The sequence below is a fragment of the Pseudopodoces humilis genome, chromosome 1 (genome assembly GCF_049639895.1).
Source record: "Pseudopodoces humilis isolate 2021_Gansu_Grassland_sample_001 chromosome 1, ASM4963989v1, whole genome shotgun sequence".
Lineage (NCBI taxonomy): Eukaryota > Metazoa > Chordata > Aves > Passeriformes > Paridae > Pseudopodoces > Pseudopodoces humilis.
In genome coordinates this window covers 129,060,305-129,074,224 of record NC_142200.1, presented here as the reverse complement: position 1 = coordinate 129,074,224, position 13,920 = coordinate 129,060,305, and the positions used below count along the sequence as shown (strand labels likewise).

Sequence of the window (13,920 nt, the reverse complement as noted above, 5' to 3'; positions counted from 1 at the left end):
GGGTGACACTTCTGTCCTTGATATGAGGAAGCATAGTTTCCTTATCCTGATCAAATTCGAAGTTCCAGTTTTCCAATAAATATGAAATAAGATTGCAATTATTATTGTTGTTATTATTATATGTTGTTATTGCTGGCATTACTGATTTCTTTTCACTTTTATTGTAGGGTTTGCTGAGAGCAGTACATCATGAAGGCATACAGGTGCTGTCTCTCACTGAATTTCCATATAGTGAAAAAGATCTGTCACTGCATAAGCAAGAGCCAGAATCTTGGCTAGAAGAAAGAAAAGCTTTCCTAAGCACCATCTCATCTTTGAAAGACCTAATTGCAAAAATGCAAGTTCATAGAGAGGCTGAGGTATAAATAATATTGTAAGATTCTATCTGAATAAAAAATAATTTATTATGACCTTCTAAGACACATTCACTGTTCAGGTTTAAGTGCTTAAATATTCTGGTACAAGGCAAAATATTTCAAAACCTGCTATAAAACTCCATATTGCAGTTCGTGTTATTACAGCTTATATTTGTTCTGTGCATTGATAACTTCTGACTGTATAGGTCCACCTTTTAAGAAGAATTCTATTTTGAATCATGTTCCAGTAGCAGTTTAAATGGAATTTTTAATGCTGTTATTTATTGGCTTATTTATCAGTAATCCTTTTAAAACTTTTGCTTGTCAAATTACCCCAGTTAGACTCTTGGTCTAATATATATGCAGGTAGTTTCTATTCCTTCAGCATTTCCTTTAGCATGCAAAGTGGGCACATGAACTTCGTGTCATTTAAAATTAAATCTTTTTCATACACAATATCTGCACATAGCTCTATGAGAACCTAGGAAGAGACATGTAATATATGAAAAATTAAAAGAATAGTGTGATATAGTAACCTCACTAGTAACTACACAGTGGTGAGTTTTCAGTTACAAAAAGCTAAATTGCCTCCATCTAAAACAAAGCTAAAAGTTTAGCATTTGCGGATGCAGAAAATTTTGTAATGTGTACAGTAATTTTTAATGTGTACAGTAAATGCATCCATTTGGATAGATGAAATTTACACAGTTATTAAGAAAAGCTAAATATTCCATTGAAAATACACACTCTACATAGATTTATAATGATGTAATCTTTCAATATGGCTCTTTAAATTGTTTTTATACCACTGCAGATTTGTGCAAGTACTGAATCTCCTGAAGGTGTCTCAGACTGGCGAGGAGAACTTCTGCATGCCATTCAACAGCTTTTTGTGAGGGAACAAAATGTTCTCCTTGCTGCATTTCAAACTGAACTTGCAGAAATGGGCACAAGAGATGCAGTGATGTTGATGAATCAGTTAGAGCGCCGACTACAAGAGCAGGTAATATAAACTATGTTGTAGTCAAAGTGTTTGTCTACATTAGATTTTAATTTTAAAATTATAAATCCATTACAAGTATATGTATTAATAGTACTTTTGACAGTCTAAGGATGAAAACAAAGTCAGACTTGCAGAAAGAACTGGTGTCTGTTAAAAGACAAAATTATGTGGCATGGGAAAGAAACTTTTGGCTGCACAAGTTTTAGAATATATATGGCCCTCAGAGATCAATTTGAATTAACACAATTGTCTTGAGCTTGATGTCATTAAGTTAATTAGAATCATGTTACACTGTTTAAGAAAAAAGGTAGCTTGTTTATACAAAATAATTTGCAAGAAGAGAAAGTGATAAGGTTGCTATGGGACAGAGGGAAGTCAGTTATCTCCTCTGGAACATGGAAGGTTTAGTGAGAAAATTGCAGTTTCCCAGAAAAGTGATAGCTCTTTTCAGTCTGTAATTTTGATACCTAGTAGAGAAATGAAAAAATAGCAAGCATTTCTGCCAAATATTGTAGTACTGACTTAATTGAAAATGTTTTGACTATATATGCACTATGAATACATAGATAAATGTGATGTCAGCACCACAGATAGTCTCATAAAATCTGGAATTTTACTTTGAAATGTTTCTATAATGCTAATAGGCTACTAACCAGAGAGCAGCAATGGACTGTGTTCAGAATGCAGACAGAAGAAGTTTGCTGATGGAGATTCAAGTATTACGTGCTCAGATGAGCAGTAAGAAAAGTAACCCAAAGGGAGAACAAGAGACTGATTCAAAAAGCCAAGGTGACTTCTGTGGTAATATATGTCTGTTTCCAAATGCTTTCAAGGCAGTGCTTATAATGTTGTAAGTGACAAAAACGGTGACTTTCTTGGGTCTCTGATTTTGATATGTGTGTTCTAAACATGCATATATTTCATCATCTTCAATCTTATTTGACTGCTTCTGCAAAAATTAAGATATAATCCCTGTGCTTATGACTTGCGTCAGACTGAGAGTGATGCAAAGTTATGTTCAATTTTTATAAAAATCGAGCTTGAATTTTAAAGCTGTTTTCCATGTATATGCTTCACTGTTTAGGTTCAGCAGCTTTGAAATTATCTAAGTTGGATAGTCAGTCATAATGCAGAAACTAAGAAGCAATTAGAATGAAGAACAAAAGGTTCAGAGAACAGGTATACTTTAAAATTAAGTCAAGCTCACTGTCAGTGTTTAGTTGCAAAAATTAGGTCACAAGTATGCATATGTAAAATAACTAACTTGAGTTAATCATTATCTAGATGATGCATACTGATATAGTTATATAGCTATACTATGGCACGTCTTATAGCCTTTAAGAAATAAAGAAGTTGATTTCTTGAAAGTATGAAAGTGTAGAAGTCATGAGTTTGCTTTTATTGTGCTACTGAAAGAATATATAATTTTAAAATATCACTCTTAATAATAGCCTTGTGGTCATGCTCTGGCTAGGAGGAGCTTTAACCAAACACAATGTTTTCTTATGAAGTAATTTCCATATTAATGGTGCTCTCATTAGAAATGCTGGAGTATAATACGCAGCAGAAGCAGTTGCAAATTTTGGAGATGCAAGTGGAGCTCCGGAGTGTGAAGGACCGAGCGGCAGAGCTTCAGGAGCAGCTGAATTCAGAGAGGATGATGGGTGCAGAGTTGAAGAATGAACTTGCACAAGCCAAACTAGAGCTTGAAGCAACCCTTAAAGCACAGCACAAGCACTTCAAGGACCTAGAAACCATCAGGTGTGGCTTTCAGTTCCAAGCTGTGTTGACTGTGAAGATTATCTTTCCTAATCTCAAATCATAATACTGATTTTATTAAGAGACTTGATCTCATGTAGTGTAATTGCTTCTCCGTATTTATGACAAAAATAGACTTTTACATTTGACAAAAAATAGGTTTCAAGTCATAATTTGATTTAATACTTTATTAATTATCAAGCTCCTTTTAAACTTTGTCACATTAGACTATTATATACAAGCTAATAAATAGACAAAATTTATTAAAGGTTTTTAATTTCCAGGAGCATGGAGAAAAAAATTGCAAAGTTAAGATGACTTTGCAAGTAAATCCATATGAAATATTCTTAAAAGTTGCTTTGACATGGTTGGTAGTAGAAGCCACAGATTTGGCACTTAGGAAAGCCATTTTTATGCCTGAACCAGAGGGATGCACCCATGAGCAGTATCTTAATGTTCTGCTCAGAGATAACAAATTAAACTGGAGTTTAAATAGGGATTATTTTAAAGATTACTTTATACCCTTTAAAGACCATCAGAAGCAAGTTTCTTTCACAAACATGCAAAATTTATTTGAAAAAAAAATAAAAATTCAGGTCATAGATTTTTCCTTTTCCCCCAGTATAGTTTTTTCCCTTGACAAACATGGCAGCAAGATGCACTTCCATGGCATTCTTTAAGATTTTGGCCCATGACTGGATTAGGTTGAACACTAACAGCCTCTGAGCCCCCACAAGTGGCAGCTACAAAGGTAGCAGGATGTTTCCCATGTGCAGGAACACACTTTTTGTAGTTCTTGAGCTATACAATTCTTACGGGTTTGAGTTAGTCTTGTCTTTCTAAATATGCTTGTCGCTGTTACTCTACTAGACTAGCAGTGTTTTCAGTGCACAGGATGGAATAAATACCAAGTAACTGATTGTATCATGATAGAATTAGACCCATTGCCTAATGTGAAGTTTGCCCATTTCTCTTTCAGGACTGAAGTTAAAGAGAAAGCAGCTGAGCTAGATATTCTTAAGGATACAATGGCCAATGAACAGAAAAAATCAAGAGAGCTACAATGGGCTTTGGAAAAAGAAAAAGCTAAAATGGAACGCAGTGAAGAAAGAGGAAGAGAAGAGCTTGAGGTATTCCATAATCCCAAATAGCCTGGAACATCAAGGGGCATGAAAATATTCTTTTGATTAACATTTCATCTCAGCTTACGTTTTTGTCCAGTAAATGCTTCATGTTCTGTTTTCAGCTGTAGTATTATATCATCTAGAGCTGAAGAAAAATGTATAGAAGCTGTGAGGCAAAGTATGACAAAGGCCTGGTGCACATTCCATTTAAAACAATAGGAATTTTACTGTGTTTTTCACACCCAAGATTAAAAGATTCTGTAATGGCTCTCAGTTATTCAAGGGGACAGGACACTGCTGATACAGCTACACCCAGCCCCCACCACAGCCTAACTCATAAAATACAGTATTTAAGAATATGATTTAAGGAGACGTATTGTTTGTCGCCATTTAAAAAGTCTGCAGTTTCACCTCATGAAAATCAAATTAGGGAGTTTACTTTAGGAGAAAATGTTTCATTAATATGTTCCCTGGTACCTCTGCAGTATTTGCTATAGTGAAGGTGAGAGCATGTATCCTGGTACAAGACAAAAGACAAAAAAGCAGTAACTTCAACAGCATAGATTTGTTTATATCTTGAAATCCAAAGTTGAAAAATCATTTCCACAGTATTAGAAAGTAAAAGCAGCTGGCTGTCTTCAACTTCAGAACTACAGTTGTTTGTATCTCACTATAAAGAATGTGTTAAAAAGATTATTTTATGAAATAATCTGATTTTAAAATAAAGACATCTATAATGTATTTTAGTATCAGATATAACTGCAGCATTCAGAGTATTGTCACATTACTTGTGAATAGCAAAACCTGTTAAAAGCAGCATGTGTAGAGGTAGCATATTTGCAATTTGCAGAAGATAATGGAAAGTATGCACAAATGGCTTTGATCAGCTCTTATGTTTTCTTTTGAAAGGACTTAAAATTTTCTCTTGAAGATCAAAAACTAAAGAACTTAGAGTTAAGTAAACTTCTGGAACAAGAGAAGCAGCTGTCAAGTGATCTGCAACAGAAAATTGAATCCCAGGAAGCACTCAGTGCTGCCCAGCTGTCACGTGAGCGAGGCCGTAATTCTGAGTTGCAGGTGCTTCTTGAATCAGAGAAGGTTCGAGCTCTCGAAATAAGCAGTGCCTTAGAAAGGGAAAAAGAGCTATGTGCTCAGCTTCAAAGTGCTGAAGATAAGGGGCAAGCTGGAGCACATAATCCATCTGAGGAATTGCTTAAAGAGCTACAGAAGCAAATGGATGAAAAGCATGATCGTATAGTGGAGTTAGTAAGTGAGATGGAGAAGTATAAACTGGAATCTGTGCAAGTGAGACAGCAAATGGAAAAAGAAAGGCAGATCCAGAGGCAAGCATTACAAGTAGAACAAGATGCTAACATAATAGTACAGAAGAAACTCCATGAACTGGAGTCCAAAGTAGAAGACCTTCAGTGGCAACTTGGAGAAAAGAAGCAAGAAGTTCATAAATTAGGGAATGAAACAAAGAAGTTGCAGGAAATAATCCAAGATCTACAGAAAAAAGAGCAGGAGGATGAAGGAAAAAAGGAAGCCGAAAGGACACCAAGCCACAATCCAAATGAGGTACAGTAGCACTGAAAGTAATGTGTAATATTGAAATATGCAATTTAACTTTAATTCTTTTGCTCAATTATTTGTCACTGTGCCTTGAATCAATCTATAAAATAGCCTGCAGATTACAGAACATGAACCACAAAGAATGGAAAAGGGAAAGCATTCCAGTCTGCTTCCTAAAACTATTCACATGCTTCCTCCTGAGAGTGAAGTTATAGAAATATATAAGGAGGAGCACAGAAGTGTATAAGGAGGAGCACAAGCAGGAGAAATGCATCTGGGTATGTACACACACTTTGCATCTCAGTATAGGAGAAGATCATTCCTTGCAACCAGTTGCAGGGATGAGATATTCCTACTCAGGAATACCCCAGGTCACTGCCCTTAATCTATAGTTCATAAACTGCAAGGGGTCTTCAAAACATTATAAGTGATCTTCCAACAGCTTCAGTAAATAAATGAGTAAGCAATCAAACAAGCATATGCATGAATATGTATATGTTAGCAAACAAAATAGAAGAATGAAATCAAGGTAAAAAAATCAATTTAAGAATTATCCTAATTTTAAATGAAAGAAAGTGTTGCCTCTAAGTTTTTCACTGTCATAAAAGTTCAGGGAAGTTTTTAAGTTATTTTTTTAAATTGCTTTTAGAACTTTTTTAGAAACTTGTCTGTAAAAGTAAGTAAGTGTCTGTAAGTGTTGCTGGGTGAGTGATTTGTGGATAGTCACATAGAGAATTGACAGGAGACTTGCTTGCCTCTTTGCTGACCTCGTTTTTGCCCATCCTGACATCATTCTTTTTACCAGTTATTTGTATGTGGAGCCAGGAAGGAATTTTTCTTTTCATCTAATTTGGCTACTGGTTTTTATCTTCTGAAGCATTGAAACTACCCCCAGCCAGAGGCAGGATGTTGAGTGTATTGATACTATGACAGCAGCAGCGTTCCTGCCACGCTCAGTTTGTGCACCTTGTTCTTCTGCACAGAGGGAACTGCCAGCACTGTGGTCAGCAAAGAGTCTTCCCTTGGATCAGGTTGGCAGCAGCTGTTGGGGTTTTTTCCCTTCCTCATCAGCAGATAGTCTTGATGTGCTTTCCAGGATCTACCTGGAAATTCAAATAATGAATCTCCTGCTGTCTCCTGTGACATTTGCAACACTCTGACTTTTTTCTTTGGTACCACACTGTAGGGCAAACAGCCAAAGGCAGAGCCATGGGCTCAGGCTTCTTTGTGAGGGATAGCAGTTCTTCCATGGCAGTGTTGGGAGGTGTTACCTAGGAACACCTCTTCAGTGCATTGTTTTGCTTGTGGTAGCATCAGTGGTGTGATTGCCTGTGTCTGGACTGATATCCATGACCTTGGTGGTCTCTTTCAGCCCCTGTTCTCTTGACTATAAATTGGTTACCAAAACACACAGGCCCAGTTGCCCAAATTCCTTGCACAACTGGTAAAAAAGCTGCTTATGGAAGAAACAGAAAGGCTTGGTGACATCCTTCTGATATTTTTTAAACTGGATTCACACTGTAGCTCCATGATTGCTAGATCTCTAGTCCAGAAAGACACTAGACCTTTCATGAATGGTAGTTTAATGCTACATTACAGCACTGTTGTAGTCACGCTAAACTTCTTTCTCTGTCAGAGTAATCTGTTCTTCAGTTTCTGAGTATGTTTCAGAGTCATATGTTTTCATTTTACAGCACTGGATCACATACATTCTGTATATATATATATATATATATATATATATATATATATATAAAATACATACTTCTTTCCAGACTACTTGGGATACACCCAATGACAGGACGAGAAATTGGGTTCTCCAGCAAAAAATGGAGGGAGCTGAGACAAGTGAGTTGACTTACCGCACACTGACAGGAGATCTCTCTGCTGCTACTGAAATCCTGGAAAAAGTCAGACAAAAGCTGCAAAGTGCATCTCCAAAGCTGAAGCAGTTGGCTCGCAAAGCTGCTAGCAGGTTAGACCAGTCTTCAGCCATATGGCTTTGTAAATAGCAGCCAGCAAGCTAATATATTACTTGGTTTGAATCATAATTCACAGATTGCAGGATTTAATTGAGTTTGGGATTGTTAGTTTTATTGTGTATGCTGTTACTTGAAATATACTGAAGACAGGATCACAGTATCAAGTGCTGCTGTAAATCCTATATATTTTAATAGGCTCCTTTTTAAGGAAGAGCAAAATTGTATTTTTTTTTCTCTGAAAAGTGATAAGGTTTATCTGGGTATGGTGTAGGTAGATGAATTTTAAATAGTAATTAAAAATTATGTTTCATGTATAAGGGGATGAATATAGGGATTATTGTTCTGAATCATCCTCCTTGGGGAAAAAAATTATGGTCAAGTGAAACTGATCTTGATTCTTATTTTCGGAAAGTTATTATCTCCATAAGATTAAAAAGTATCATGGTACTTGGTCCATGGGAGGTTTGAATCTTTTTATTTTGCTGTGATGGTCATTTAATATTAAACATTCTTAAACATTTGGGCAAAGCAGAATGCAATGTATCTGGGAAATACCCTAGGATTTTGATCACACAGATTCTACAGATTTGTGGGAAGCAGAACCACTATTTTAAATGTGTCTCCAAATGAGTGGAAACTGTTCTGTACACTTTTTTTTAAATTATGACAATTTTGTTTAGAGTCAGTTAGCAGTCTTGAAAATGTTGTCCTGTCTCCAGTAACTGCTGAAGTGACTTGCTGTAGATGCAGTGCATAGTTATCCATGGAAAGTCCTGTTCATCTGGCTCATGGTGTCAGAGATGATGAAATGGTCCCTTTTGTTTCAGACTGCAGTTTGAAACAGCAGATGATCAGGACTTCATTGCAGTACAAAATGCTATTGAAGAAGTTATCTCAGAACTGAAAATACTGCCTGGATTTTCCAGTCTGGAAGAGGTGAGAATCAATGCTATAACTTTGATGGGAGACTTAGGATGAAGAGATGTGAGCAGAAACTGGAAGGAGTTTGTAAGCCTGTACTTACGCAGGTCTTCATAGAGGAAAATTCCAATGAGCATTCTGACTGGAGTTTGTAAAGTGTAAAAACCCCTTTCCTTTTATTTTTTTTCAATTTTTAATACTTTAAAAGTGATTTTTCAACTTTCAAATCGAAACTTTTCCAGTTTAATTTTAAATTTCTGCATCTTGTGGCTTTTTCTTTAAGAAAATATGTTTTCCTTTCAGCAGTAATCCTGTAACTGAGGAAACTTTTCTCAGTATTACCTGATCTTAAAATCAACATTTAGCATTTACTGTATAGTGTTGACACAACACATTTACTTAAACTGCCCTGTATTTACCAAAGGAAAGGGCACTGACGATTGAGTAGTGTGCACCTGTGTAAAAAAAAGATGAAGCGAGGTAATCTGAGGTTGCAAAGAATTCTGCAATATTTGATTTAAGTGAGCTTGATTTAGTCCTTACCTGTATTTTAAGAAAGGTCTTTCAATGTAAGTTTAAAAAAACTTTGAGGCTTTTCTTTTCCTGTAAGTTAGATAAACATAAACATAGTAGAAAACTGCAAATTGTTATAGCTGGTACAACTGAGCTTGTATGAAAATACTTTGTTGTAATGTACAGGGTCAGTATAGACAAGAAAGTCACAGTAATCTGTAGTTTACATGTACACTAAAGTTGGTTTTTTTGTACAAGCTGATACAAAGCTATTGTCATTATCTATGAAAGTTTTTCACTGTAAACCAGTTATTTTCAAATTGGCTGCTTGGATCTAATAGAAGGTGAGTTTGGTTTTCTTTCTTCCTCGTAGCTGAAGCTGGTGCTGCCTCCAGGGACTCCATCCAGCTCACTCACTGAGAGGCTGCTGAGGCAAAATGCTGAGCTGACAGGCTTTGTCAGCAGACTGAGTGAAGAGAAGAATAATTTGAGGAATGCTGTTATGAAACTGGAGGAAGAGCTGAGAAGATACCAGCACAGACAACCTGCAGACTATGTATGTCCTTGGTGCTGATCTAGCGAGTTATAAACAAAGACATAAAAGCAACAAAAATTTCTTGTCTTAGTCACCCAGTTGAGAGTGATCAAGCTGTCTGTCTTTCTTGGCTTCCCTCTACAGAGTAAATGGGTGTGAGTTACTCTTGTTCAGTGGTCAGTATGTCTCAACTCATCCTATTAAGTGTCAAACTTCATGATTTTACCCAGCTTCTTTTTGTTAACTGCTCTTTCCTTTTAAATACTTTGTGCCTTTCATTTTATCTCTGTCTCATCACCATGATAAGCAGATCCAGATAGCCTTCAAGATCATGATGCTAATGTGATCCAGTGGAGGGGACTTTTTATTTATTTTATTTTTTTTTGTATTTTTCTGGAACATTTATTTGGCTCCTAAAATAACTGGTTTTGAGGTGTCAGAGCACAAGGGTGGCCTCAGACCCAACCACTGAATAGTTTTTCTCATTAATTTTATGAGCTCTCCACCAAACCAGTGACTAGAATGACATGGCCTAAGCTTTTCCAAATTATGTCATTCAAATTCAGTTTCCTTTGTCTTCAGTCTTCTAGGCACTCATCAGATGGAGTTAATATTGATACTCTTGTTGCATCTGAGAAGGAAATTTGGAACAGAGAAAGGCTGTCGCTGCAGAAATCTTTGAAACAAGCCAATGCAGAGCTCTCCAAGCTGAGAGCAGAGCTCAGGAGCGAGGCTTTCCTCAGAGAACTGGGATCAGATACTGAAAATGCTGTTTTAAGGGTAAGAAGATTTTTTTTTTTCCCCCACATGCTAACTACAGCTGTTTTTAAAATTTTGATTTGGGCTTATTTTTCATTGTGTTCACTCTGCTTTATTCTGAGTAAAAAGAGATTAATTCAGTTTTAAAATTTCCATCCTCAGGTACCTGACTATTTTTTTTCTCTTGAAGAATGACATTGTAAACACCTATGTTGTCCTTTTGTGTGTGCCCTATTTTTTGCTGTTTAGGTGATCCTCATTAAATTGTACTCAACAAGTGTGAGCAGCAGCACAGTCTTCTCCATGGTACTGAGAAATGAATAATCACAGAAATGCTATAGAAGTAACGATGTCAAAAGTCTGTTGTGATTCTTGGAGCTTACGGGGCTTTTTGTCTTTTTCTTTTGTTGCAGAGAGTTTATGGCAAATACCTACGAGCAGAGAGCTTTCGGAAGGCTCTCATATATCAGAAGAAATATTTGCTGCTGTTATTAGGAGGATTCCAGGAGTGTGAGGAAGCCACGCTGGCCCTCATTGCACGGATGGGGGGACAGCCTTCCTACACGGACCTTGAAATCATCACACATCATTCAAAGGGTTTTACACGATTTCGCTCTGCAGTCAGAGTGTCCATTGCAATTTCAAGGTAACCCAGAGGAAGTTACATTTCAAATAGATTGTGCTGTTTAATATATACTTTTCTAGCTCTCTAGTGAAATCTAGACATTGTCATATTCCATCCTGTTTAAATGGTATATTTTTGGTAGTCATGAATATATTAGATACTTGTAGGGTGACAAGGTGAGCATAGTGTAGGTAAATTCTGTAATAGGAATAAACAGTCTGATGGTAGTTGAAAAGGGCTCTGATAATCACAGATAGAGTGCACTGGGTAAAGTCATATTATTAAGAAACATTATGAGCAATTCTAAGTATTGCACTTATTTACAAAGGTTTTTTTTTCTGCAACTTAATTTCCTTTAAAGATTAAAATCTTACATGTAAGTATAATACAGATTTAGGAATTTTCTCCATCTAGGTAATCCTTTGAATTTCACAAGACTAAGGATGAGCGGGAATTGGTGAGGAAGAAAAAAGTAAAGTTTGTTACTGCATAGTACTGCCATGTTGCTAACAAACCTTCTTCACAAAGGTTTGAACCCCCAAGCACTTCTGCTTGCTATTATTCTGAGCCTTGTGTGTCATATAAATTCAAGGAAGTATTCAGCACCTGTTGTGAGAATTTTACTCATAGTGCTCTGCAGTTGCAGTTTTGGGGTTGCAACAGAGCAAAAAAATATATTTAGTTTGATTTTAAAATGCTGGTGTACTGTAGCTTAGGTGCTTGAGCCATTTACTGTCCACTTGGACCTATACAGCACCTCTGGAATTGCACAGGTGAAGCTAAATGCAGGTTTGGACAGAAGATGGTCTTCCTTAGGGGTATGTAAAAGGATGTCTTGTATTTGATACTCAGGTTTTAGATGTCCATCTGTTAATCTTGTTTGCTGGTCAAGAAATTTTTATACTTTCTAGAATATAAGAAGCAGATTACTTGTATCAGACTATTTCATTTATCCAGAAGCTGTTTGTTTTTTGTTTTTGTTTTTTTTTAAATTTGAAATGCAGAATGAAGTTCCTGGTTCGTCGATGGCACAGAGTTACAGGTTCCGGTATTCTGACTATCAATAGGGATATCTTTAGCCAGAACACAGGTAAGTCATAGTCCAGTAATGACTGAAAAAATGGTATCCACAGGACATATCGCTGCTTAATGGAGATGGGTTTTAATTTGTATTATCCTCATTTGGAATGAGTGGGGGCTGTTCCCTGTCTCTTTTGCTATAATTGTTTGGATTAACCTCAGTTTTCTTGCTCAGCACAGACACTAACCTTTTTGTTTTCAGAGCTTTTTTGCTCCATTGTGGGTGGGATTAAAAAAAATATGGAAGGTTTCCCTATGGAGCGTGTTCATGAAAGCACTTTTAGCTGTGTCATTGGAGTTTTTGTAGATGATCTCAATCGAGGTCTTTTTCTTAGAACAAAAGCTTGTCGTTCTTTTGTTACAGCTTGAAGTCTGGGAAATAAGTTTTCTGTTTGCTGTTTTGTAAGAGTCTAAGGAGAATCAGAAGCCTCATTATTATTTACTGGCTATTTAGGTCTGCACTAAAACCTTTGCTCAGTCTGTGAGAGTTTCCTCATTGACGTCAGTGAGGCCAGGATTTCACCTCTGCTTTTCCCTGAGTCTTAAACTGGTCTACACCTGTTAAATGCCATTTTTGTGAAATGCAAACAGAAAACTCGTATCTGAGATTCCCAGAAAAGTGCAAAAGGCCTTACTTCTTTTAGTTTTCAAGACACTGCTTTTTGTATTTCTAATATTCTGTATATTTTGTATTTCTAGGTAATGAATTACGGCCTGATTCATTCTCTGGTGGCATGGATCTTTATGGAGAACAGAGGCATTCCCATAGATCCAGGTCAGGCATGGAGTCTCCTAGATCACCTATAAACTTTCAACATAAGTACGTTTGGAGTTTTTTTATTACTATTCCTTTCAGGCAGTTTTTAAATAACTGAAAGCCTCAGTGTTTACTGCTAAGGTTTGTAACCTTTGATGCTGTGAGATTCAACTTTTTTGTAAGAATATGTAAAAAATTATGTCTCAGGCATTCAGTGTGTGATTACTCATCACATGATTGAGGCCAAAGCTTGCACACCCCTGCCAGTGACACTGTTATTTTTCATCAAGGGCAGTATTTTTATGAGTGCCATCATACTTTGATGAGCTTATATGAAGTTGTGACTTCAGGTCTTCACTGAATATCAAATTCTAGCCATTTTTTGTCGTTCTATTAGGAACGGCGAAAAGAACGACACAGACTCTCAAGGGAGTCAGAACAGGAGAATTCCTTAGTTTATTACTTTAGACTTGTTTTATAGACTGGTTCGTGGCAAGTACAGAAAGGAAACTCTTATTGGTTAGTAAACTACTACATCACCATCATTGGTCAGTGGTGTACAACACCTCCTGACTTTCTCCTGCAAGGAAAACAAGAGGACAGACAAACAGCACCTGGTATGGCTGTTTTCTGTTTCTGAGGATTGTTTTTAAATCCTCCCATGAATTTCTCAGGCTAGCTCTCAGGCAGGATCGAGCTCTGTGTAGCCTGTAATAGCTACAGGCACTCTGGTTCAGATTTAGCATCCATAATTTTTGGATTTCATTTTCATGTAAACCACTTCCATATTTGTATTGTCTTTATTTGTCATGACCATATGACCATATTTTACGTGGTAAAAACCTTTAATCTATTTTAGCCACTATTGACTTTCACTTACAGAGAGTAATGGCAAGAATCAGAATCCTGTAAAGATGGCAGTGTCCTTGTTGACA

General features: G+C 36.6%; 1 protein-coding gene across 6 annotated transcripts in view; it reads left to right on the top strand.

Moving 5' to 3' along the window:
* The window catches only part of AKAP9 (A-kinase anchoring protein 9), a 105,738-nt gene that overhangs the window by 90,036 nt on the left and 1,782 nt on the right, over window positions 1-13,920 (top strand). For 5 of the 6 annotated variants that reach the window (XM_014248498.2, XM_014248497.2, XM_014248496.2 and 2 more), the window contains 13 exons: window positions 168-359; window positions 1,171-1,359; window positions 2,004-2,148; window positions 2,901-3,120; window positions 4,097-4,247; window positions 5,151-5,819; window positions 7,589-7,788; window positions 8,623-8,731; window positions 9,603-9,785; window positions 10,347-10,544; window positions 10,937-11,169; window positions 12,153-12,238; window positions 12,928-13,048. In XM_014248498.2, coding sequence (XP_014103973.2) covers window positions 168-359; window positions 1,171-1,359; window positions 2,004-2,148; window positions 2,901-3,120; window positions 4,097-4,247; window positions 5,151-5,819; window positions 7,589-7,788; window positions 8,623-8,731; window positions 9,603-9,785; window positions 10,347-10,544; window positions 10,937-11,169; window positions 12,153-12,238; window positions 12,928-13,048 — 2,696 coding nt within the window. The remainder of the gene's footprint in view (window positions 1-167; window positions 360-1,170; window positions 1,360-2,003; window positions 2,149-2,900; window positions 3,121-4,096; window positions 4,248-5,150; window positions 5,820-7,588; window positions 7,789-8,622; window positions 8,732-9,602; window positions 9,786-10,346; window positions 10,545-10,936; window positions 11,170-12,152; window positions 12,239-12,927; window positions 13,049-13,920) is intronic. The other variant, XM_014248495.2, reaches the window with a different exon arrangement.